The sequence below is a fragment of the Aulonocara sp. 'chitande type north' Nkhata Bay genome, linkage group LG7, assembly GCF_057382095.1.
Source record: "Aulonocara sp. 'chitande type north' Nkhata Bay isolate Kocher_YH1m ecotype deep benthic linkage group LG7, A_spYH_male_GT1.1, whole genome shotgun sequence".
Taxonomy (NCBI): domain Eukaryota; kingdom Metazoa; phylum Chordata; class Actinopteri; order Cichliformes; family Cichlidae; genus Aulonocara; species Aulonocara sp. 'chitande type north' Nkhata Bay.
The window spans coordinates 53,811,943-53,838,896 of NC_141350.1; the positions used below are offsets into that span (position 1 = coordinate 53,811,943).

Sequence of the window (26,954 nt, forward strand, 5' to 3'; positions counted from 1 at the left end):
AAATATTACGTCACTAAAACATGGCGGATTAACGTGTGCTTTGGGTCCGCTACTTACCACTTCTCGTCGGTAAATGAAGGCTTATTTCTTCCACAAAACGACATATTCTTAGTCAGGTACGTTAATACAAGTAAAGTAAAAGATGTGGACGCGATAAAAATATCAGTGAAGCGGTCTTAGCTTCAAAACGTCATGAAACGGGCGACCCAACGCATGCAGAGCGTCACGCTTAAAACTGTTTTTACCCGAGTTTGAGTCCAGCTTGTGCACTTTCCCAGTCTTTCTCCACCATTAAGATTGCATTTTGCGTAATTTTCACTGGTTTAAATTGTGTTTGTTGGCTTATTCCACGTCTGGCGGTGTTTCCGAGTGATTTTAAAGCGTTTGCCATCAAACTTAACGGCCTCTCGACTGTCGACGTCACCAGCCCTGTAAACAAAGTAGCTGAGTTTTGCATTTTTAAGTAAAAGAAGAGATCATTTAAATACTTTTTGTGCAGGCGAAGTTTATTGTTTTGTAGGCGAAATATGCCTAAGCTGCAGTAGAGTAAGCTGCTTTTTGTCAACACTGAGACGAAGCAAATGCATATTAGTGTCGAACTCCATCCATGGAGAGATATTTATGTGTTCATTTCTATTTAGCAAATAATTTCTTGAAAAGCTATATGTAAAGACGAGATTTGGTGCAGAAAAAGATCCCCACCTGTGACTGCTGTTCTGTAAGGGCATCTTTTCTTGGTTGATTTCCAGAGCACCTTTACAATACCTGAATACATTTTGATGGCGTATTAGGGCGTTAGATGGAGTTTAGCAGTATTTCATTTGCAGATTGATGTCATGGCTATTTGTTCAGTACTGATGCAGCTTTGCTTTCAGGTCAAAATGTTCCGTCGGTCAAGATTTAGTGTGCGTCCCAATGTAAGTACAGCAGGGCGATCAGCACCTCCGGAAGCAACTCCAGCAAATCAGGAGGCCAGTGAGGCCCAGAGGGAGGTTGGGGACAGCAACAATGCTAGTGCTCTGACGGATAAGTCCGACATTACCCTGTCAGAAAAAGCTGCAGCTTCAGTGTGAGTTTAAAGTAAAGTGTCTTTGAATTATTTTAGAAGCCTTAAGACTATTTGTTATGTTTGACAACAATAACTTTTCTTACTACCGTTTAGGGATGGCAGTGAGCAAAATGTGGATGGTACCAGCTCTTCAGTGGCTGTCCAAAGAAGGAAACGATTTTCTGTTAAGCCTAAAGTGGCCCCTGGCCGCCCCTCTGCTCTCTCTCGGACACCAAAGTCTCCCATCAAAGCAGTCTCTCAAACATCTGTTGATTGCTCTGGTGCGGGCCTTGACAAGGCAAAAGCATCCAGTCAAACGGGAACAACAGCAACTCCGAAGGGACTCCAGTCTCCAAGGCGACGCAGGCCTTCAGAAGACGGCAAGCTGCCTAAAATTCAACCTAAACCCACCTCCATTTCTTTGGACGCTTCAGAATCTTCAGCTGTTTCCTCAGCTGTACAGTCAGTAGAACAAACCCATCTTCCAGCAGACAGTAGCAAACAATCAGAGAACATTTCAGACAGACAAGTTAAGGAAGCTCCTCCCAGACCACCAGATAGACCCTCCATACCAGACAAAGAATCTACTGAACTATCGGAGAAAGCCAAAACACTTGCATCATCAAAGACTGTGCCTTCACTGACACCATCGGCACTCTCCCTGAGTAGACTTCTAAATGACCCATCAGACGTACAAAGGCTTGTGAAGGCTCAGAAGCTCAGAGATTTGCTCAGAGAGGAGAGACGCAAAGAAAAAGTGAGTCCTTGTCATTAACTAAGCATTTTTAGCCATCTTTTCACAGGTGTCTGAGTTAAATAATGTATTCATAAGATATAAACTGTTAGCTTTATCATGATTTGTTAACTGAAAGGTGTGATGTCATTTGATTCTGCAGAAACTTAAGAAAGCTAAGGCTGTTTCGAAGGTATTTAATTTAGATCCTGCCAAAATGACCATGCGGGACCTTATCCATTATCTTCCAACGTCTAACCCAATGACGTGAGTATCTTGCAAAGTTGTGAAATTCATGTAATTATGTGATGTTAAAGTATGGGGGAGGCCATTGTTCAGGAGGCAGGCAGGAGGCACGTTGTCTACTATTCAGAAGGTTGGTGGTTTGATGCTCGACTGCTCCGTTGTGCACGCTAAAGTATCCTTGACAAGCAGCTACAAGTTGCTTCCGATGTGTTCATCGGTGTTAATGTTAGGTAGAAAGCACTTAGATGCAAAAATGTGCTTTTATGAATGTGTGTGTAAATGGGTGAATGAGATATGTTGCATAAAGTACGCTCCTGTAGAACAGTCCAGTCCATGTACCATATATTTCACTTATGATGTTTTATATTGACGAACACTGATTTTACTTGAGAAAACTGAATTTTGAAATTCTTCCAGATCTGGTGTAGAAGAATTGACCCAAGAGAATGAGACTGTGCTCCCACCTTCACCAGGAAGAGAAGCGTATGTTTGTCCTGTTCTTTAAATCATGTTTTTTTTAAATGGTTTGTCTATGTTAAGCCTGTAATTCAAATGGAAATTACTTCAATGTTTGACATGCTTTTTTTGTCACATTTTCTTATAATATTTAAGTTTAAAAAGTTATGTTTTTTTTAATGCTGCAGAAGGACACACATGAACCATGTTCTCACTGTGTGCAATTGCTGATCATCTGTTGTTCCTCAAAGAAAGAGTCATAAACACAGTTTTTCATCACAAAAAGTATTATGAAAAAAAATATGAATGAAACAAAACAAAGTTGAACACTAGAATTGAGTTTGTCCCAGCCAAACATTATTCTTTTAACGTGTTAATTCAGTCTGTTTGAATCACTGAAAAGTGACTGCACATCTGATACAACAGAGAACTTGGTTTAAGTGTTTTAACTTTTTGGCGTACTTAAATGTGGAGGCAGCAGTGCATTTTAAACAGTTTGTCTTTCAAAAGCTGTGGCTTGCTGCACGTTTCAGAATGTGTAGAAAGTTTGTATACCAGTTGCTTATAATAAATTGATTTTTCTTTATTTTCTTTCTTCTTCTTTTTTAATGTTTGAAGGTCTCCAGAGCAGGCACAGGAACCTGAAATCCCCCCTAATACCATGGGCAACACAGAAGAAGAAGCAGAGGAGGCAGAGGAAGAGCAGGAAGAAGCACTTATGGTTCCTCAAGTCAAAGTTGCAGAAGATGGCTCACTGATTATTGACGAAGAGAGGTTAGTAGAGATTTGTAGACCATTTGATCTGTATCCCCAGGCAGGGATAGCTCATTAGGTAAAGTGGTCGCGCCATGATTGGAAGGTCGGTGGTTCGAATCCACTGAACTGTTACTCTGAGGTACCCCTGAGCAAAGTACCGTTGTGATGGATTGGTGGCTGCTCACTGCTTCACTGAGTCAATGGGTTAAATGCAGAGAGTAATCGGCCTACAGGGGATTAATAAAGTATGCATTATTATTATTATTATTATTTTATTATTATTTTGCCCCATCCATATAAAATAATTGCTTTCCTATTGTGATATTGTAGAACGTTCAAACCATTTATAGGCTTTTTAAAACCCTTTCATCTTATCTCTCAGCTTAACTGTGGAAGTCCAGCGAGCCAAAGGGCCAAACCCAGCAGAGAATCGAGACCCCATCTTTGAACGAGGCTCCACTACAACTTACTCAAGTTTCAGGAAACTTAACCATGCAAAACGCTGGACCAGCGAAGGTGAAACAGCCACAATATTAAAGGAACCTTATGCAAAGCAGCACTGGCTTTGCAGAGCAAAAGCACGAGACATTGGAAACAAATACGTGAGTTGTGTGTAGAGCTGGGCGATAGAACGATAACGATATGTATCGCGATATAACTTTTTCTCGATAGAAAAATTCAACTATCGTGATAGACCTCGCCGCTCTTGTCCTCTTTAAAAAAAAAAAAAGGTCAGCCAATCCAAATTAAGTAGCGCAGAGCCGAACCAATCACAGCTGCAGCGTCACGTCACGTGACTTGTTACGTACAGCACAAGTGCCAAGCCGCACATGTGTATTTGTTTGGGAAGCAGCCAGCCACCGTACCGCCTGGGTAATGGAGGAAATGAGTGTGCCGACTAGAAAAATCAACCGAGCGTGACCGAAGGTTACCGAAGAGAAAACAGATGATGGTTCCAATGCCGGAGAGATTGTCGAACGGAAGAGCCATAGAAGTTCCGTAGTGTGAAGGTATTTCGGCTATTTCAAGTCTGACAAAAAACAGAGTAGTGTGCACTGTAAATTGTGCCGAAAGCAACTCTGGAAATACAATAAACTGGTGCATGCGCTACGTCCACACGTACCCGGGTATTTTTGAAAACGCAGATTTTTCTATGCGTTTGCACCTTTCGTCCACACGTAAACGGCGTTTTTGGTCACTGAAAACGAAGATTTTTAAAAACTCGTAAACTTGCATTTACGTGTGGACTAGAAAAACGGAGAAAACGCAGCGTCAAAGGTGTGCGCATTTTTTGACGTCACACTGTGCGCCACGTTATTGTTTCGGTGAAATGAATTTCTACAATACTGTTAATTCTACTCTCTGCAGTGTTTAAATGCTTACATATACACACAGTTACTGTCCCTCCACACATACGACTCGGTTCTGCTTCTATGCCCCAGCTTTGTTTACTTTTTCCCACCGAGGCTTCTAGACTTCTGATTGGCCAACATTTCTGCACGGTTAGGAATCTAGCGCCACCTGCTGCTTTGGAATGTTCATAGCAGCGTTTTCCTTCATTTCTCCCTTTATGTGTGGACGGGATTATTTTTTAAAACGAAAACGGAAAATCTCTGTTTTCAAAAATACCCGTGTACGTGTGGACGTAGCCTCAGTCTCTGACTGGAAGCGCTAATTCGTCATTCGGCTTTTGTCAGACTAAAGTAACTGTTAAAACTGTTTGAAAAGCTCAGCTATACAACAAGGAGAGATTGAGAATTTCCTTTTAGTTCTCAGTTTATTTGATATTGACAAAAGTTAGTCAGTTTTGTCTGTTCTTCTGTAAAACAAACTAAGATTTATTTTTAGAATTAATATTTTGTTTCTAAGTGGAATCGACAATTTAGTCTGTTTCGTTTGTTCTATTTTGAAACTTAAACGCTTTAGCGGCTGCCTTTTGTGTAGTTTGCAATATTTGCCTTTATTTATCTGAAAAAGTCTCATGTTCCTTAAGTACATCTACCCTGTTGAACTTATTATGGGAAATAAATATTTAAATAAAAACAAGCTGCTGATTATTTCACATTTTACTTGTGAGCAACAGCACATTTAAATCTTACAAATATAGTTATTTGGCTTATATCGTGATAGATATCGTTATCGCCTGAAATGAAAAAAACATATCGTGATATGAAAAAATCTTATATCGCCCAGCTCTAGTTGTGTGATGGGTCTTGTTTCCCCGTCCCACGGATACTTTATCAGATTGGGATCTGAGGAGTTCTTAGGTTGGATCAATTCCTTGTGTTCTTTTTTATTTTCCTTGAGTCCTGCTTGAGCAGTTTTTGTTGTGTTGCAGGCAGCATTGTTCTTCTGAGGAGGCTATTGCTGTCAGGGACTGTTGCAACATAGATACTGTATATAATTTGGTGATTAGCAAAGTCCTTTTTTGAAGCCTTTACCTATTGCAGGTAAAGGCTTGTCTGCACTGACTCGTCTTTTCAGGTCCTGAAGCCATCTTTTATATACAGTCCGCAGTAATAGTTAAGAGTGTGGCATGTGTCTAATTGAATGCAGAAAATTATAACCACACAGTCGATGCTGTGCACTTCACATGTGAATGGTTATAATACAGTGGCTTATCAGGTAAGATAAGCCACATATATGGTAACTGTTAGGTTTGTAGCTTGAACCTATTCGCTGGAACGTTAAGACAATATAATTACACTGCAAGCAAGACGCAAGTAGGCAAACTTCTTCATGGTACTCGTGCACGGGAGAGAACTGGACAGGCACCGTTCCTTCGCTTGACCCCAGTAGCTCTCGTCCGTTCTCCCGTATCACTGTCCTTTTATTGAGGTTACATGAATATGCATAAGTTCATTAACATATGACGTCTACATACACAAAGAGTACCTTGCCTGTGTGTGTGTGTGTGTGTGTGTGTGTGTGTGTGTGTGTGGGGACTGCTGATCAAAGGGTCAAACATCCTTGGTCAGGAAGAGGGTAGCCTCCCCCTCACCCTAGATGGTTCATCCTAGATAACACGGTGAGGAAGTCCTGCAGTTCATCTAAACAAAGAGCACTTAGACTAGAACAGACGCAACTACGTTAATCCTACCATAAAATAATAAGACACGGTATGACCTCTCATGCTCCCAAAGTGCTGTCTAATACACACAAAGTTTGCAGACTATCAAGGATCAAAACCTCTACCAATCTACAACTAATTACAAAACTCTAAGCATATATAAGTAAATATTTCTAAGCATAAATGACAATCAACAATACAAATCTAACATTTCCCCCCTTTTTGACCTTTATGCCTGAAAAGTTCCCAGGTATGAATACCTCATGTCTGACAGTTTCAATGCAAACATTTTTATACTCAGCATATGTCAAATCACCCTAAATTACTGAAAAGGTACACAGTTTAACAAATGTATTAGCAGTTACCCCATTCATTGAGCTCATCTCATGGCAAACTGCATCTTACGAGCAAACAAAGAAATTGTTAATTTAATAGTGAAAATAAAAAAGTAACATTTTCAAAAACATCTCAGCTTGGTGGTGCTTCCTCCAGGTGTGCACATCACATGTCTCTCTGCAGAGTGGTTTGAGTTCTGCAGGGCGTCATGAATGTCTCTTCCAGTTGTTTCCATCGTTGTCCATAGGACCAGAGTCCAAATGTATGTAGAATAGACATTCAAACATACCAGTTGGTTTTGTTGTTTGTCAACATGGTTCTCAGCTATTTCCAAAGCTGCAGACCTCTCAGCACTCTAGTTTTATGGCCTCCCATTACCTCACTTCAGGCCTTCGTCCTGTGAGGGGGATATTTATGACTCCTTCATTGTCCTTCATTGTCCATACTCTGCAGAAAACACCTCTGTGGAAAGGGTGCAGGGTTGTCTTACTGCTATTATGATCCCAGCAGCCTTCAGAGTGTCATCGTATGCACAGTACAGTGGCACAGCGTTAGGTGATGTTCATAGGAAACTGCTGTTATCACCACCATAGCTTCTGGTTCCTGTGCTTTTCACAGAATCATGATGTCATCCTCGAACTCCTTCTACGCTGTCGATGGAGCTTGGCACGCTCCCCTCATCCCACGAGTTTTCATGTTCCAACGCTGCTGAAGGTTTAAGGCAGAGCACGTCGTACACCTTAGTCGTCTTCCTCAGCGTCAATATTGAATCTTTCATTGTATTTAAAATCTTGCTGTGGGAAGTCTCCTCTTGATTTCCTGGAAGCTTAGTAGCACAGCTCTCTGTGTGATGTCTGCTGTGCTGAAGATGATCTCTGATCCCCCTGAAGCCTCTCTCCCATCTTGTGGACGATCCTCTCCTCTATTTTGCAGGCAGTTTCATGGTCCTTGCTGTGGCTCCAAGGTCTGATTTCATGATGGGCCCCAATCAGCTTGATCTTTGACCTCAACCACTGCCTGGTCCTGTCAGCTATGCGCTTCTCACTGGGCCTCTGAAGATTTCTCAGGAGATTACTGCTGCACCTGTATTTCCTTGCTAGGAAGACAAACTATTTGGAGAGTATGTCAACAATCATCAAACCACATTCTTTAGTTCAGTGAACTTCACTTATAGGCCATCAAAGCCTCATCTGAACATGGGTGCACCACTTGCATAGGTTTAATATTTGTAAATAAACGGCTAATCACACAAATCACTGCAACAATAATAAAAAACATTGTTTAATGTTAATCCTTGGACCCCTCCTCTTGACGCATGGACACACCCATGCGTCAACTCACCAAACCTGGATTCCAGTCTTAAAGAAAAAGATTAGCTAGATCATATCCCAGGCAACATCAGGGCATCTCCTCCCCTGGAGCAGCACCACCCTGGACCTATAATCCTGCAATGAAAATGTTAGTGTGTTTTGCATAACACCAGGCTCTGCCAGGAGCCTGTATACACACCATCATGGCCTGGAAAGCAAAATCTGGAAGTAAAATCAAACTTCATACCTGTAAACAATTGTATCATAAGGACAAGAAGCATTCAACATCAGCAAGACAAGTGTCATGTGCAGGTTTTCTCAAATCAGTAAACTACAATTATTTTCATAAGTCGCCTCAGACATGGATCATCCCATGTACTCAGGCAACATTAATGTAATCGGTGACTGCTCTTAAGCAAAGTCACTCCACTTATATATTACTATGGGCTCAAAAGTGGCCAGCTAATGAGCCCATATCAAACTATCCCAGAAACACTGTATCTCTTATTTGTTTTACTCATGTCACTTGTCCGTTTCAGCTGAATCTTCCACAGCATTCTCAAAGAAACTAACATTAGCAATGCACATTGACTGTAGTCAGACAGAGGTCAGACACAGGTCAACAGATTCTAGAGGTGCCATAAAAACACCATAAAGTCAACCCTAGCTGTGGAAAGAAGTAACACCAGTTCTCAACACAGGTTCATCTGCACCTTTGTCAGGTGGGGGTTAGCTTCACACAATCATGTTCAGTCAGTCAGTCAGATATTTTAAAATTCTTACTCATTCACTCAGTGGTTCCTTCTTTTGCTAATTGTGGAAATTATCATCGCATTCGTTTCCACGCTCAGCAAACCGACGTTATTTCAAAAAGAAAAATAATTTAGACTGGATTTCCTCGTTGAATCCTTTTTGGGGGGGACTCTCATTTCCTAATTGTCCCAAATAAGTGGCTTTCTCCTGAACCCATTTTAAATGTGGAGAAACTCACTTGCAACAATTTTCTTGACGACGTGTAACGCTTTTAATTCCCGACTTGCAGATCTGCTCAAAGAAAAGAAATTCACAAGCAAAAATCAGTGCTTGTTCAAAAATGAAAAATAAAAAATAACAGAGATTATCAAACCAAACTCTCAGTGCACTGTGAAAGTATCAAAATAAAAAGGCCTTGTTAAGTCATGACACAAACTCCTCATCATCTTCACAACAGGAGAAGAATCATCAGCTAGATTCACTCCAAACCAACCATCAACTGCACAACACACAACATAACCCTAATGTCATATTAGCTATGAGTTTAATCACCCGGTCTGTGCTCTTCACTCATTTAAGCCACAGATCTATTTTATTCAATTTTTCCTTTTTCCCTTCATCATAAAACATGTGACATGCTGTCATGCACTTCACAAAAGAAGTTTGTTCTGATGTATTCAGAGTTGTGTATCTAAATACAGGATTCACTCGCACATCAAAGCAGGAAACTCAGTGTTTTAGAGTCTCCACTCAACACACAACAACTCCAACACATCTCATTCACTCGTGCTAGAATTCAGTCACCTTTCATTAATCTAAAACTGATCAACTAATTTGCATATCAGCTATTAACCCACTAAGTTGACAGGACGACAGAAAAGCATGTTCAAAATAGTATCACAAAAGACAATTTCCCTCATACAGTAAATTACATGTGCTGCCTCAATCAAGCAGGAAGCTTCTCCCAATTTACCATTTTAACAACTAAATTTATTGTCTGATCACTGGTTGGTCAAACCAGGATCTTTTTTCCCACAAAAGTTAAACTGTTGTCCTGCAACCTGGAGAGTCAATTTTTTGCATTGGATAAATTCAGTATTTAATAACAAGTGTCTGCTAAATTGACACTATTTTAACACTGATGAAAGATAACAAGCTAATTTTCATTGCATGGGTTTGTGTTATTAGGCAGGTCTAATGCATGTCTGTGGAGCTGCATCTCCAGCAGAGCATGTTCTTAAAGCTGCCTTTCCTACACATTTCTCTGCTATTATTTAATCATTTCTTAACTAATGTGCTATGAGTCTTCATGAGTCATTTTGTGTTTGGAATTGTTAGTAGGGTTAATGCATGTTCTGCTTGTGTGTGTGTGATTTTGTATATGTTTCTATTTTCGCAATGTTTCAGACTCCGTCTCAATTTTCCAACTTAAGCAGTCAGTTTTCTTTTCCCCAGGTTTGCTAACCCAAATTTTGATTTCCCACATTAAATAATTCCTATGTGTTCTCACCTAGTCTTCTCACTCTGTTGTCCTCTCACTCTTTTGTCCTCTCCCACTTCAACAGTCCCGGCAGTTCTCCTTCAGCTTTGTCCTGTCTAGTAGCTGAAGTGCTGCTGCTGCCTTCTTGGGCGACTTCTTAGCAGCTGCTGCCGGTTTCTTGGCTTTGGCCGCGGCGGGCTTCTTGGCTTTGCTCTCAGTAGCCTTGTTCATCTTGAAGGATCCGGAGGTCCTGGTGCCCTTGGTCTGCACCAGAGTGCCCTTCGCCACCAGGCTCTTGATGGCGGTCTTGACACGGGCCTTGTTCTTGTCCACATCGTAGCCTCCGGCAGCCAGAGCCTTCTTGAGAGCGGCCACAGACAGGCCGTTGCGCTCCTTGGAAGCGGCCACGGCTTTCACAATCAGCTCGCCCACGCTGAGGCCGACCTTCTTGGGCTTGGAAGTCATCGTCTTCTTCTTCTTGGCCTGAACCTCGGCGCAGGGCGCAGGGCGTGTTTATGATGGAGCCTTTCCCACCACAGCGCTGGCACGTTGAACGCATCATGAAGGGTCCATTTCTTTCATGTCGCTAGCCGCATGTGGCTTGCCCGAGTCACTCAGTCCTTTTTGAGCATTTCAACATGCTGCCGCCGCAGACCCTGGCCTCAGATCCAGCAAGTTTAGCGCGCTGATCTCCAAAAAAGTCCCGAAGGCCAGAAAGACGTCAAATAAGTGTCTCGTGCTGAGAACTCAAACAAAAACTCCTCTTCACGCTGCCATCTTGCTCGCCCCTCCGTGAAATTCAACCAATCAGACAGGAAGATGGGTTTGCTTTCTTCTTCTGCTGCTGTTTATCCACATTGCTGCTGCTTTGCTGGGACTTTTTGTGCTCAGGACTTGCTGCTGTCTCTTTATCATGTTATTGCTTCGGAGCTGCATTCCTTATCTTCAGGGAGGAGTGAGCTCGCTTGTGAGGTTGAGAAACACATGGCACTGTAAATAAGTCAGCCAGAAACTTGGCCTGCATGTTTCCAATGATGTTAAACTATAACTTTCTTCCGACTGTTGCATGTGGAAAATTGATACAGGTCTGCTTTTCACCTGAAAGTGACAAACTAAAACATGTTCATTATTATCATCACTGCTTAATCAACACACATCTCTCTCTCTCTCTCTGTCTGTCTGTGTTTGTGTGAACAATCCTTTCTTAAAAGCAGAAAATGACATTGTAGTTGTTTTTCGGCTGATCAACACAAAACCTTTTTCCTATGATTATTTCTCTTCGTCTACAATGTAGTAATTTGTCTCTTTTTCACTCTTTTTTTTTTTCTTCACAATAGCTGGTGATCCGCAAAATCACCGCTCTCACTCACAATCAGAGGCAATCACTTTTGCACAGTGCACAAAAACACTGTGATGTCAGACACATTCACACTCACTTTTTCATCTGCATAAATAAACCATATGGCTGGAGATATGTGCCATGGTGATCCATAAGCATGATCACCAGTTTATTTAATTATTTTTAATCCAACAAAACAAATAAACAAAAACATGATGCTGATGCTACACACACACACACGAGTCAAGGTGCAGAAAAACTGCTCATGGAAACGCTGCACACTCTCTGTTTCCCTCTCTTTGAGTAGTTCTCAGACAGCTCTTGATCTGATAATGTGTAGCTTGCTCATCAGCTCAAAAAACAAAAACAAAACTGCAACGCGACATCACACAGTAGTTGCATGCTCTGCCCACAGTGGCAAAGTCTTACACTTACATATTCAACACAGCTTCTCCATCATGTATTTTTAGATGTTTCATACAGGGTTGAGCATATTAGTTGTTTTCACAGGTGTGCTCTATATCTCAACAATGGCTCATAACAAGACGACAGTCTTCCACACAGGTCAAGTGCCTCTATGCACTTCATGAGTTTAAATATTTACCTATATCACTTCACCTCACATGTCATTGTACTGAATTTAAGCAACCACAAGCTTAATGTAGATTACTTTTAACAACTATCCACCTCAATTACATCTATGGTCTGGCACACAGGCTGCTGTCGATCAGGGCAAGCTAAAGAATAAACATTGTGTCAGCAAGGGGTGGGGGGAAAGCCATTCACCAGAGCATATCTCAAGTGCTGCTGATGTGGGCTGGCCTTCTCCACAGCTCTCCAAGGCTGGTGTGTTTTCTGAAAACTTCTAACATTTGAATCTCTTCCATTTATAAGCCTGCGATTAACCGCACGGCTCAGGTCCGCGTGACCGCGCTCGCGTGAACCCGCGCAGCTGTGGAGCCGCCGCTCTCTCTTTTTTTTACATAAATACTTTGTGCTGCCAGGAGCAAAGTCCAGCACAAACGTCTGTCTCCCTCCGAATCACTCTTGGTTGCTTAGAAACCCATGATAACAACAACAGTCGGTGTCACAGACCACATGTTCTGCTCCGCACACACAACAACAACAACAATGACGACGACAATGACAACAACACAAAATAGGCCTACTGTCCAGCACAATCTGGACCCCGCGGAACTTCTCAACACCCCACTGAGCGGTGGAGAACTCACTACAGTACCCCACACAGCGGTCTGTATTTCGCCCCACTAAGACGGCGAACCAAAAAAAGTTCGAACTGCGCAACTCTGCGACTTAATGCTTCTGTACAAAAAACCCCACTGAGCGGCCTTGTACATCGCCCCACCTAGACGGCGAATTTTAGCCCCACTGAGCGGCCACGGACAACGCCCCACTGAGCGGCGAAGACGTACAGTTATAGAGTTGGACTCTAAACTTACTCGGTGTTGCTTAGCGTGTAATATCAGCCTCGAATCCCGCCAATCGCCATTCATCGAGGAGAAAAGACATACAGCGAATCCACAGGAACTTCCTGGCTGACGTCAGTCTTTCAGCGTGCCTCTCCTCCCCTCGGTGAATGCGATTCCAGGGCTCCGGCATCGAAGGACCAATTAATGATAGGTTTGTAGCTTGAACCTATTCGCTGGAACGTTAAGACAATATAATTACACTGCAAGCAAGACGCAAGTAGGCAAACTTCTTCATGGTACTCGTGCACGGGAGAGAACTGGACAGGCACCGTTCCTTCGCTTGACCCCAGTAGCTCTCGTCCGTTCTCCCGTATCACTGTCCTTTTATTGAGGTTACATGAATATGCATAAGTTCATTAACATATGACGTCTACATACACAAAGAGTACCTTGCCTGTGTGTGTGTGTGTGTGTGTGTGTGTGTGTGTGTGGGGACTGCTGATCAAAGGGTCAAACATCCTTGGTCAGGAAGAGGGTAGCCTCCCCCTCACCCTAGATGGTTCATCCTAGATAACACGGTGAGGAAGTCCTGCAGTTCATCTAAACAAAGAGCACTTAGACTAGAACAGACGCAACTACGTTAATCCTACCATAAAATAATAAGACACGGTATGACCTCTCATGCTCCCAAAGTGCTGTCTAATACACACAAAGTTTGCAGACTATCAAGGATCAAAACCTCTACCAATCTACAACTAATTACAAAACTCTAAGCATATATAAGTAAATATTTCTAAGCATAAATGACAATCAACAATACAAATCTAACAGTAACATATTAAGTGTTTTTATTATTTTGTTTTGATGCCTTTTTTGTGACTTTTCTTCTTAAATTTGTTTTCATCAGAGACAGACATGTTCTTCCTGGCAGTTAGCATGGTGGGGACAGATTTTTCTATGATTTGCCAACTGTTTCCACACAGAGCTCGATCAGAGATAAAGGTCAGCGATAAATACAAGTATGCATGGTAAGAAAAAAGAGTTTAAAGTTGAACTAAATACACAGAACTGCAATTTTGAATTTGATCTTTCAGAACAAATTCAAGAAAGAAGAACGAGAGAATGTTTGGAGGATTGACAAAGCTATCAGTAAGTATTTAGTAATAATCTTCAAATGTAATTATTCACGTATGTCATTTAAAGGTTATATTTAATTGAAAATGGTAAAAAGACAATATATCAAATTTCAAAAAAAGAACGAATATAATATTAATTAGTAACATAACTAGAGAGAGAGGAGATTATGCAGCATAGTGGGAAATACACACGCGCACAAAGTTCTGTGTTTTTGTTTAGTTAATTATAGAATCCCAAGTGTTCACAGTATTGTATGTTTTTCCCTTTTTTCCCTTCACATTTTACACAGTTGCCAAACGTTTTGGAATCAAAATAACCGAATGATTAACGTTCTGTGTGTACATTCTTAAATTTAATTTAAGTTGGCTGATGATTGTTTTGTAGGAGAGAGGCGCAAACTGGACATAGAGTACTTCTCTAAGCTGTTAGAAAAGATTTTGGAATATCAGAGAAGTAAGAAGAAACTGAGATCAGTGGCTGAGAAGAAATCGTCCCAAAAGGGCAAGAGAAAGACAAAAGGTAAGATACAGTGGGGCAAAAAAGTATTTAGTCAGCCACCGATTGTGCAAGTTCCCCCACCTAAAATGATGACAGAGGTCAGTAATTTGCACCAGAGGTACACTTCAACTGTGAGAGACAGAATGTGAAAAAAAAAAATCCATGAATCCACATGGTAGGATTTGTAAAGAATTTATTCGTAAATCAGGGTGGAAAATAAGTATTTGGTCAATAACAAAAATACAACTCAATACTTTGTAACATAACCTTTGTTGGCAATAACGGAGGTCAAACGTTTACTATAGGTCTTTACCAGGTTTGCACACACAGTAGCTGGTATTTTGGCCCATTCCTCCATGCAGATCTTCTCGAGAGCAGTGATGTTTTGGGGCTGTCGCCGAGCAACACGGACTTTCAACTCCCGCCACAGATTTTCTATGGGGTTAAGGTCTGGAGACTGGCTAGGCCACTCCAGGACTTTCAAATGCTTCTTACGGAGCCACTCCTTTGTTGCCCGGGCGGTGTGTTTTGGATCATTGTCATGTTGGAAGACCCAGCCTCGTTTCATCTTCAAAGTTCTCACTGATGGAAGGAGGTTTTGGCTCAAAATCTCACGATACATGGCCCCATTCATTCTGTCCTTAACGCGGATCAGTCGTCCTGTCCCCTTGGCAGAAAAACAGCCCCATAGCATGATGTTTCCACCCCCATGCTTCACAGTAGGTATGGTGTTCTTGGGATGCAACTCAGTATTCTTCTTCCTCCAAACACGACGAGTTGAGTTTATACCAAAAAGTTCTACTTTGGTTTCATCTGACCACATGACATTCTCCCAATCCTCTGCTGTATCATCCATGTGCTCTCTGGCAAACTTCAGACGGGCCTGGACATGCACTGGCTTCAGCAGCGGAACACGTCTGGCACTGCGGGATTTGATTCCCTGCCGTTGTAGTGTGTTACTGATGGTGACCTTTGTTACTTTGGTCCCAGCTCTCTGCAGGTCATTCACCAGGTCCCCCCGTGTGGTTCTGGGATCTTTGCTCACCGTTCTCATGATCATTTTGACCCCACGGGATGAGATCTTGCGTGGAGCCCCAGATCGAGGGAGATTATCAGTGGTCTTGTATGTCTTCCATTTTCTGATGATTGCTCCCACAGTTGATTTTTTCACACCAAGCTGCTTGCCTATTGTAGATTCACTTTTCCCAGTCTGGTGCAGGTCTACAATACTTTTCCTGGTGTCCTTCGAAAGCTCTTTGGTCTTGGCCATGGCGAAGTTTGGAGTCTGACTGTTTGAGGCTGTGGACAGGTGTCTTTTATACAGATGATGAGTTCAAATAGGTGCCATTCATACAGGTAACGAGTGGGGGACAGAAAAGCTTCTTACAGAAGACGTTACAGGTCTGTGAGAGCCAGAGATTTTCCTTGTTTGAGGTGACCAAATACTTATTTTCCACCCTAATTTACGAATAAATTCTTTACAAATCCTACCATGTGAATTCATGGATTTTTTTTTCACATTCGGTCTCTCACAGTTGAAGTGTACCTCTGGTGCAAATTACTGACCTCTGTCATCATTTTAAGTGGGGGAACTTGCACAATCGATGGCTGACTAAATACTTTTTTGCCCCACTGTACGTCAACGTGATTTCTTTTCTCGTGTGATCATTGTAGGCTGTATGTGAATATTTGGGAATTCTCCTTTAGCTTTTCCCAATTCAAAAGTCTATGTGCTCTTATTCCTTCTACAGCCAAAAAATCGGGAAGGAAACTGAGTGATGTGGAGGAGGAAGATGAGGAGGATGAGGATGGGAAAGAGATCCTGGGGTTGGAAGAGGAGGAAGAGGAAGGGGAGAAAGAGAATGAGGATCTCTGTAATGATGGAGAAATTCCTGTTTCTGACGCTAAGACAAAAAGAGGCAAAAGAAAGAACAGACAAGTTGCTCTGGATGAGGAACCAAATGACAAGAGAACCAAACGAGTGAGCACTGAGCAAGGTACAGGGACTGTGAGCGGTTTTGTTGTTACAAAACATGTAGGTATGTGGTGATTTCGTGGTAGCTACCTTTTGTCTAACTGTTTGTTTGTTTTTTTAAATATTTCCTGAAAATTAAGGGTAATAACTCCCCCCCCCCCCCCCCCCCCCCCCCCCAAAATCAGTACTCGTTTCCCCATGTTTTCTTGGCTTTTGTTAAAGTGCCACGCCATTTTTATTTTGCTTTTAAATTCTCAGATGAGGACGGCGTATGCGAAGATCCTGAGGCAGAGCTTCCTGACAACCACAAAGACTCAGACACGTAATGACACTAAAATCATATTGCTGTGAATATTATTTTTTTTGTACATATCTCTGCGATTAAAATCAGTTTCTTTCAAATGTTTAGGTCAGAGAAAACTCAAAATGCAAATACAGCTAAGGACACTGCAATCAAGCCAGCTAAACTCTCACGAGGCAGAGCATCAAAACCACTACTGCCTTTAGGCCGCAAATGGAGTAAAAAGCCTTCACCTTGTACAACAGCTAAAAGTACTTCATTGGATGAAGAAGATGAGAGTGTAAGTGGTTGAACTTGTAATAAGGTTATTTCACTTTCTGTTTATAAGCCTTGAAACCTTTTTATGAATACTGGCTTTGCTTTACTGAAACTTACTGTAGGTAAATAAAGATGCATCATCTTTAAGCCAAGCCAGCAGGGAGCCAGTCGGTGATGATATTTCCTCAGAAGGGGAGGAGGAGGATGCCATAGTTAAACCTCCAAGACCTACCAGGTACATGAATGTAATTTACTGAAAAACTCCCATTCTGACCGTGTATCCACTGTATCCAGCGCTTAACAAATTTGTTAGACCACCTTTCATAAAAATAAGAAAACACAAATATTTTAGAAATCTCTCATAAACTTTTTTAAAACTAAAAATTAAATATTTGTTCAGCATATTTGTCCAGGAGTGAAGGATTTCAAACTGAATTCATGTTTGTATTCCCAGATTTCAGCCGGCACACTAGACTTTTTTTGAGAAATTAGCAATTAATCAAAACAGTTAATCAATTAATTCAATCAAACAAATGTTTCTGTTCACAAAGCAAGCAAATAGCTGTAATTTGACATCTTAATAAAAAAATAATAATGTGCTTTACTATTTTTTTTCAGCATTTTTGTAAAGATGGTAAATTTGAAAATTGATGAATTACAATAAAAATTATTCCTTGGCATTTAAAAAATGACTTTGATTAAAGAGTTTAGACATACTGATGGATTCACCATTACAGAAACATATGAAAATGTTTTTTGTAATTATCAATACTGTTAATACAGGGTTTCTTGTCATCTAACATTGTCTGGTGGGCTGATAGATTTAAGAACAATATTCCTATTGATCATGAATAAAGTGTTTTTATTAGTGTTTCATTTTGTTTTGTAGATGTGGTAGAGTGCCTAAACCCATCAAGCCCTTGACTTATCCAGCCAAAGATGAAGTACACTCCTCTGCATCTGAAACTACACCAGCCTCAGCAGCTGGGTCCACTGCATCTGCTGCTAAACCAAAATCCCAACAGGCAGCCAAGAAGAGAATCCTACCACAGCATGATTTGGCCCCAAAATCCAAAAAGTGTAAACTTGTCACTCTCACAGCTTCTCAGACAGAATTTAGTGACGAGGACAGTCATCAATGGCAGGATGAAGAAGTGGAGGAGGTGGAACTCTCAGGTAGCCCCAGTAAAGACAGCAGTGCACCTGCGTTTGTGCCTGCCGGCCTGCACACTCCTCGTCCTGAGATTAAAGAAGTGGATGAGACAATTGCTGAGGTATGATAAACATTTTCTCCATCACATGCCTCACTAAAACACCAATCATTCTTTTTATTTTGAAATAATTCCCATGACAAACATTTTTATGTTTTGCTTTACTTTTTATTTGCGCATGGTTTTACATTCCAATCTTCCTCTGACTCCTCCTATGCCACCTGTAGCTTGATATCTTGGCCACTATGCCTGATGTTTTGGGCATTTCCCAAGATGCACTTTGCCCCGATTCTGCTTGTGAGCAGGCACAACATGAGACAGGGTCAGCTGAACCATGTGAACATCAGTTGGACCTGTTGATTGTAAGTGACCTATGCTTAAGAAGTAGTACCAAGTTAATTAAATCATTAACCCCAATAACAGATCTGGGGTTAATGATTATCATTCCAGAGCACTAATCTTGAAAACACAATTTTATCTATTATTAAAGGCTCAAAACTGAGTAAGTTCAACCTTTTATTTTTTTCTGCAGTGTCTTTCCATTTTTGTTTTGAATACATGTATTCAGTATGTGGTTGAATTACTTACACAGCAATCAGGCAAAACATTATGGCCACAGACAGGTGAAATAAATAACATTCATTATCTCATCATTGCACCTGTTACTGGGTGGGTTAGTGAACATTTTGTCCTCAAAGTTAAAAAAAAATTGAGGGCAAAATGTAAAAGGATTTGAGTTTGACAAGACTCTTTTGGGACTTTCTCGGTCTGCAGTATTAGTCAATGAAGGAAGAATGGTGAACCAGCGATAGGGTCCTGATAGGCTCACTGCTGCATGTGGGGAACGTGCATCAGTGAGCCTTGGCCACCAATGACCAAGGCTGGCTTGTGTGGTCCGATCCAACAGATGAGCTAGAGTATCTCATATCAACAAGTTAATGCTGGTTCTAATTGAAAGGTGTCAGAACAAACAGTGCATCACAGTGTATGGAGGTGCATACCACAGACAAGCCAGGGTTCACATACTGACCCCTGTCCTTCACCGAAAGTGCCACTTGAGCATCAGAACTAGACCATTGATAGAAGAAGGTGGCCTGGTCCAAATAATCACATTTTTTTTAATGTCACGTGGTTGGGTGCATTTGCGCCTCTTACTTAGGGAACACCAGGATGTGCTATGGGGGGAAGGCAAGCCGCCAGTGGCAGTGTGATGTTTTGAGCAATACTCTGCTGGGAAACCTTGCGTCCTGCCAACCATATGGATGTCACTTTGTCATGCACCACCTCCCTAAGCACTGTTTCAGACCACCTTCATTTGGCCTCATTTGGAATGATAATGCGCCCCGCCACAAAACTAAAATGGTTCAGGAATGGTTCAAGGAGCACAACAAGGAGTTTGAGGTGTTGACTGACTCCCAGATTCCCCAGACTGCAGTCCAATTAAGCAGCTGTGGAATGTACTGGACAAACAAGTCTGATCCATGGACAGCCCAAATTTGCAACTTATAGGACTTAAAAGTTGCTAATATCTTGGTGCCAGATACCACAGTACAGCTAGAGACGTTCTATTGGAGTCCAAGCCTCGACAGACCAGGGCTGTTTTAGCAGCAAAAGCAGGATTAACACAATATTAGGCCTGTGGTTATAATGTTATGCCTGATCGATGAAAATTATAACATGCATAAATAACAATGTGGTTTGTAGTAAACCAGTTCAGTGATCAATAAGATTAGAAAGGTGCCTAAAATGTCATCTTTATTTGCTATACAGTCAACTGTAGATGTACATATCTGTACAGATGTAGAAAAGATATTGTAAATGAAGCAGTGTACTGTACTTCATGTTTTTGTAAAACAGCTTTTGTGAATAGAAAGGAGAGCTTTTGGTGTTATTTATGATATGTGTGTTTGCTTTGCAGGATGTTATAGAATTTATTTCTTCAGAACATGCAGAAGGTATGTTGAAGATGTTTTATGATTATTTGCTTATGAATTTTATATATAGTTTTAGATTTAAAGTTCATATTTTTTGTTTGTCTTTTTATTTCAGTATCTGAAGATCAGAGCTACAACGAGGCTGCTCAAACCCTGCTGACCATCGGAAACCTGAGTCACGTCTCTCAGTCGGAACAGAATCAAGTAGACATACGAGATCATGTAACAGGTTAGAAAGACAGAAAAGAGTCCTTATAATGGACAGTTTCATTTGTTGTTAGACTGAGCAACAGTCAATGTAAAATGTGCCATTATATTTAACTGCAGGGACGGCATCAGCTGATGTGAATGAAACCACCCACCTAGAAAAAGGGCTTGTTTCCGATGCTGCTGTACAGGAAGAAAGTGCCACTCCTTCCGTGTCTGCATTTGATCATGATGTCACACAGACATCGGCGACTGTGGCCACTGTGGAACAACAAGTTAGCAAAACAGTCAGTGATGAAATGGCAGTTAAAACCAGTGATGAGCCACATCCAGAGAGTTCAAACAAAAATACTCTACAAACTAAGAGAGGTCACTTTTCCAAAATAAAACCTAAACCTAACCTTAACCGAGTCTCCAGGACTGTACAATCCAAATCCCAACCAGATATATCTGCAGCAAGGACAGCTGAAGAAAGCCACAGAGAATCTGCTAACATTAAAGACTGTTCTCCAGCATTGCTAAAAGCTGACATTTCCTCTACTGAAGTTAAACTAACAGCAAAGCCATCTGAGAGTCAACCAGATATTGTTGGGGTTGAATCAGTTGCAGAAATCCAGTTCCAGAGTCACAGCTTTTCTGAATCTACATTTGAACCACATAGGGATCAGGCCACGAGAGAGACAAAGTCATTATCTGAGCCCACAGATGAAAAACTTGCTTCCCATGTTGAACCTTTTGAGACTGGTTTTAAGGATCCGCCAAACTCTGACTCACTCATCACAGAGGTTGAAGAGGAGTTATGTTCAATTGTGTCCCCAGCCAAGGAGAGCAGTGATAAACCTACGGGTGAAACACACGCAGCAGAATTATCTGTCACTGAAAAAGGAGAAAGTGAAGTCTCAAATACTTGCCAATCTAGAAGGAGTCGATTACCAAAATTCAAACCCAAGCCAAATCTGCTACAGACATCAAGAACTGCAAGATCTAAATCCCAAACCACAAAGCAGCCTGAAGAGAGAGACCCCATCCCAACGCAAGACCCCAAATCTCGCAAACAATCAAGATGCTTAACCACAGAGGATGAACAACCACGATCATCATGCTCTGCTTCTCCTGAAAAACATGTAGAAAGTGTAGATACTCTTTTACCAACAACCACAGATGGTAGACCGGACTTAGGTGCAGTAATAACGGATTGCGGTCCCTCACAATGCCAGAACTTGGAATCTGAGTTTGATCTCAAAGGGAATCAAGTCACTAATGACACAAAGTCGTCATCTGAGCCCACAGAGGAAAAAGTTCAGTCCTGTGTTGAAACAGCCAAGAGTGTTTTCAATAATTCAGCAACATCAGACTTGGCGATCTCAAAAGTTGAACAGGAGCCATGCATAGAATCAGAACCAGGTCAAGAGAGCGCCGAGAAACCTCCTTCATGTGTTTCACATCCAGAAGATTTACCTGTCAGGCAAAAAGAAGTGAACAAAGACACAACTCCTTCACCATCTAGAAGGAGTCGAATGCAAAAGGTCAAACCTAAACCAAATTTAGCACAGTCCTCAAGAATTTCAAGGTTTAAACCTCAAACTGTAAAATCGGTTTTAGAGAAGGACTTAAGCCCAACTTCAAACATGAGATCACCTGAAAAAACAACAGCAAAGGTGGAACCACAACTAGTATGCACCCTGTCCTCCGAAAAACTGAGTGAAAACGCTGACCCTGCTTCAGTTTTAAAACCATCAATAAATATAGTTTCTACACCTACACTCTCGGAGGAGCTATCAACAAATGAGGAGTCTAGTTTAACAAATGTTAGACTAGACTTGGGTGCAGCAACTTCAGATCAGAGTGCCTCAGAAAACGTGAACCTCTCTGCATCACAATTTGAACCCAGCAGGGATCAGGTCAGCAGCGAGACAAAGTCAGCATCTGATCCAGAAAAAAATATGCCTTGTATTACCACATCTGTGAGTAGTTGTAAAAATGTGGTAGCACCTGACTCAGCAGTCACAGTCTCACAAGCTGGGGAAGCAGGTGATGCAGAATCAGCCTCACCCCAAGAGAGCAGCGTCCACCAGGCTGTTCTTGTTGCACCTGTTCAAGAGTCACCGCTTAATCAAGAAAAGAGTGAAGCTGCTTCTCAGTTGAGGAGTCGTCGATTGCAAAAAATCAAACCCAAACCAAACCTGCCACAAACACCAAGAACTATGCAGTCAAACTTGCAATCCACAAAAGACCCTGTTATACACACGCAGGTTGTGGAAAAACCCTGTAGCCAGACTGAATCAAGTGACTACAGAATGAAAGATGCAGAAGCCCAGCCATCTTGCAGTCCTACCTCTCCAGAAAAATCAAATGAATTTAAAAGTCCTGATGCTTATTCAGTTTCTGAACCATCACTGGAATCTGGCTCTTCTAATAAATGCCGAGAGGAAATATCTTCATCAGAGAGGGAAAAGACAGATGCTGTATGTGGCCCAATGTCAAGCGCAGTGAGCTTGGAACAAAATATCCCACAAAGATTGCGGCGGTTTCCCAAGGTCAAACCGAAACCCAATTTGGGATCATCCTCTAGAATTACACAGACAAAACTACAGCCAGCTGATATCAGTAAATCTGCAGAACATGTTGATACAATCTCAAATATAGCACCAGCACAAGACCCTGGGGACAATAATGATGCACAGAAATCTGTGAAATTGCCAGAGAAAAACCTAACATCAGGACATTGTTCAATAAATGTAGAAGTCTGTTCAGTAACATCTCAACCTGTAGACTCGGAGAAAGCACTGGGCACCTTAGACAGTAAGGATCCCCATCCAAATGATCCCAGCTCTCCTCTTGGATGTTTGGCACAAGTTAATGAACAACAAAGTGAACATGACCATCATTCAAGTAATTCTGAAGTCCCTCTGGTTCCTGTGAACCAAGTGTCTTCTACCCAGGTAAGCTCAATAATGACTCTGTTTTGTCTGGTCTTTAATCCTTTTACAAGCTTTGCAATCAAATCTGTTAATGTTGTGTCAAGACTTGCTAATTAATACAAGTTAATATTATATATCCAATTCTAACAGGGGTAGTTAGAGGTATTCTCCGGTAGTCAGTAGTTTTAAAGTGAAAAAGTCTCTCTTGAGTTTCCTTAAATGTTTCTCTAATTCTCCTAATCCTAGAATACATCAACATTAAGTACAAACGACATCCAAAGTTTTCCAATATTTCAAGAGAGTAAGTCAATCATATATTATGTTCCAGTCATATCACTTAAGTTTTGTGTAAACTTTATATAATGTTCTTCTTGATTTGATTATTTATTTATTGGTTTTTTTCTTTTTTTAAATTTCAGTGCTGCCAGAGAAGGTGCCTTCAGATCCCGACGAACCATTTTTCATCCTCTCTCTGACTGAGATCCCGCTGTCCTCATCAGGGGAGGTGGTGAACAGTGCAACTGAGAACCCCTCTTGTCTTTCTGTAGCAGAGTCATCAATACCTCAACCAAGGTTTGTCTGCTTTTAATCAATTAGCTGTGTGAGCAAGCATGTAGTCTGTTTAGTTTGGTGTCTAATTCTGTGCCTTTCTTCATCCTTTAGTGGTGTTTCTGGAGAGAGTGTGGCAGCGGCAGGAGAGGGGTCTCTGTCTAATGTCCCCATGCCCATGTTCAAAGAGATAAAGAGTGTGACAGGCCTCATCAGTGTGGAAGAGACTGTGCTGAACCCATCTACACTGATTGTAAGTAAAGCTCTAAAGAAGAACTGTTGGCGGTCAGAATGTGATTTTTTTATTTTTTTAAATCTTTTTCACATGCTGTGTTTTTCCATCCATCAGGATCATAACATTCAGAAAACAGTGGATCCACAGGGTAGAGTGACTGCATTATTCTGTCACTTTCAAGCTACTGATTGTCATGCTGCTTCATGCTGTGTAACTTTAATTTTGTGCTTTAATTGAGCAGAACATACTACAGACAATCCACCAAAGTTTCCAGATGCCGTGGACAATAATGAGCCCGAAGCAGCACTTAACAAGCAGAGACAAACAAGTATTGGAAGAAGAGGTATGCAGAGGATAAATACATACTCACCAAATGCACTTTAAAAAATGTGTGAACATTTTTCTAATGTGAACATTAAATGTTGCTTTTTCACCCTGTATGAATCTTTCAACCAGCCAAACTGCAAGTTAAACCTAATGCAGCGAGGAGAAAACAAACCAGCAAGACCAAGTCAATGAAAGCAGCGGAGTCAGCGCCTACCCAAACAAACACCACCCAGGAGCCAAAAGCCAGTGATGCTGTCATGGAAGCACAAAGGGGAAGCTGCAGCCGTGATGAGGAGATTGTGACAGATGGAAAAGGCACTACCAGCAGCTTAGAAGCTCAAACTTCACAGAGGCGTGTGAGGTGGGTGAAGAACGGTTTCATTTTGAAAAAATTCACATTGGCTTCTATCAATTATTGAGAAACGTTTAATTTTTCCTAATATCTAACAGAAAACCCAAAGGCTCTCTTTCCTCGCTTTCTGTAACAAAGAAAACCAGCCTTCCACAAAATCTTCCACCTAGCAAACCAGTTTCCAAGCGATCTAAGCTTAAAACGCCACTGACTGAAGGACAACAGTCTTTGCTAGAGCCTGTAGCCTCCACATCACATGATGTCCCTTCCACACAAAGCTTGACACAGACACTAAAAGAAACCCGTCCAGTATCGATTACACTGCTAACACAAACAGCAGTGAACATCAGAGAGACCTGTGATCAAAGTCCCAGGAGCCCAGATCCTAGCACTTCACAGTGCACAGAGGTAAGAAAGCTACAGGTGGATTGAAGCTGTTTTTCCATTCAGTGTAATTCATACACGCTCACATGGAGATGTGCTCTGTTTTGTTCCTTCTTAGCAGGATGACTGTGTGGACAGCTGTGCTCTTGAAGAGGAGCCCACCAGTGTGTCTCAGTACTTCTTAACCAACATTTTCACAGAAGTGGATGAGGGGTAAAAGCCACCTACGTAGTTGGATTAAGAAGTGGAATTTGTTGGCTTTTCAAATTTTTATTTCTGTAAATAATAATTTATAACTGAAAAGTTGTTGTTGTTGTTTTTGCTTTTAGTTTTAATTCTTTCTTCACCATACTGATGAATGCAGTTTCACATTTGCAAACATTTACTAGAGTATCAGTTTGTTGAAACAACATTTTAAACCTCCGTTAGTTTAAATATTAAAGCACTGTACAAATGGATAACAACATCTGTGACTCATAGTTTGACTGAACTGGTGGCAGCTTTTGCTGAATTTTTCATAAAAAATACTTCAAACCTCAGATGTCTTACCTATTTTTTTTTCTTCCTTTTGATACAACTGTGAATTTGTAAATACTGTACATGGTAGCAACTTCTTTTTTTTATATATATATATATTTTTTGTCCGTTCTTGATTAATTTTCAGATGACTTTGACCTCAGGAAGAAAAACACAGTTCGGTAGATTAAGACCATGTACAGTTGTACATTTCAGTGTAAAGCCTTTTTTAATGTCTCTTCTGTGTACTTTAGAAATGTAACATATGTGGAAAATAAAGACAGAAATTCTGTTTAAAAAAAAAAAAGGAACCCATTCAAAACAGAATAATCAAACTATCAAAGAGTTTCTGCTGTATGTTAATATGTTTATATATAGTGTTGAAATAGTGACTGTACCACACAGTTATGCACCGTTTGACTTCTTGTTTCATAAAAACACATTGTGTTTTCTACCCTAAGGGTTACATTGGCTCACTGAAAGTGAAAGATGTAATTCTGTAAGATCTGAATAAAAAGTATTACACCTAGATTTGTCTTGTCTTAATGTACATGCATGCTAGTTTGCTGTTGAAAATGGGTTTACAGCCTGCTGATGAAACAAAAAAGCAAATGATAACAAAGATGCTTAAGAATGAGTTAGGACCTAACTGTAAGCTAACATGTTGAGCATCACTTCCCTTACAACTGCTGATCCAGGCACCTTGTACTAACTAGATAATGACAAGTTGCTAAACCCAAGTAATCATAATTTGTGGCATTAAAACTGCTAATCATGTATTATATGTTACCCCAACATGTGCTGCTGATTAGTTCTCATTACTCAAGTACCACTTCACCATTACTTACCAGTTCTTTGTAAATTTTAACAAGAGTGAAGCCCTGCACACTACTTCAGGATCACCTCATTGCTATGCAGTAATTCTCCCTAGTTTGCCACAAAGGTAGCCGAAAATGTGTTTAATTGACAAGCCCTGGTTTATTTTGAGTGTCGCCATTAATTTCATGATAATCTATAACAGGTTGGCAAATATGTCATGTAGTTTTGGATACTGGATGCATATTTACAATGTTCCCTTGTTTATTGTTGTTCCCCAACGGTATCATTGTTCTGAACAAAAATAGTTCTCTTATATTTTATGGTTTGCCCGTGTTTGAATTGCTCTATATTTAGGTGTTTGTGGTACTTATGC

General features: G+C 41.0%; 1 protein-coding gene and 1 pseudogene across 9 annotated transcripts; one reads left to right on the plus strand and one right to left on the minus strand.

Moving 5' to 3' along the window:
• Positions 1 to 26,285, plus strand: LOC147326237 (uncharacterized). 9 transcript variants are annotated; one of them, XM_086301344.1, is made up of 27 exons: positions 1 to 116; positions 876 to 1,069; positions 1,163 to 1,805; positions 1,945 to 2,048; positions 2,445 to 2,510; positions 3,102 to 3,257; positions 3,622 to 3,755; positions 13,865 to 13,959; positions 14,052 to 14,106; positions 14,479 to 14,613; positions 16,344 to 16,589; positions 16,826 to 16,889; positions 16,977 to 17,148; positions 17,249 to 17,361; positions 18,016 to 18,400; positions 18,565 to 18,699; positions 20,256 to 20,292; positions 20,387 to 20,500; positions 20,599 to 23,420; positions 23,646 to 23,700; positions 23,819 to 23,972; positions 24,063 to 24,201; positions 24,298 to 24,331; positions 24,425 to 24,526; positions 24,640 to 24,871; positions 24,961 to 25,270; positions 25,365 to 26,285. In XM_086301344.1, exons 2-27 carry the CDS (start codon positions 882 to 884, stop codon positions 25,461 to 25,463), a joined length of 6,789 nt encoding a protein of 2,262 aa, XP_086157470.1. In that variant the 5' UTR covers positions 1 to 116; positions 876 to 881; the 3' UTR covers positions 25,464 to 26,285. The 9 variants fall into 9 exon arrangements, with proteins under 9 accessions (XP_086157470.1, XP_086157471.1, XP_086157465.1 ...); XM_086301345.1 differs by having other exon boundaries at positions 25,368 to 26,285; XM_086301339.1 differs by having other exon boundaries at positions 16,344 to 16,631; positions 24,063 to 24,331.
• LOC147326238 (histone H1 pseudogene) lies at positions 8,647 to 11,104 on the minus strand (annotated as a pseudogene).
• Positions 26,286 to 26,954: the final 669 nt, after the last annotated feature.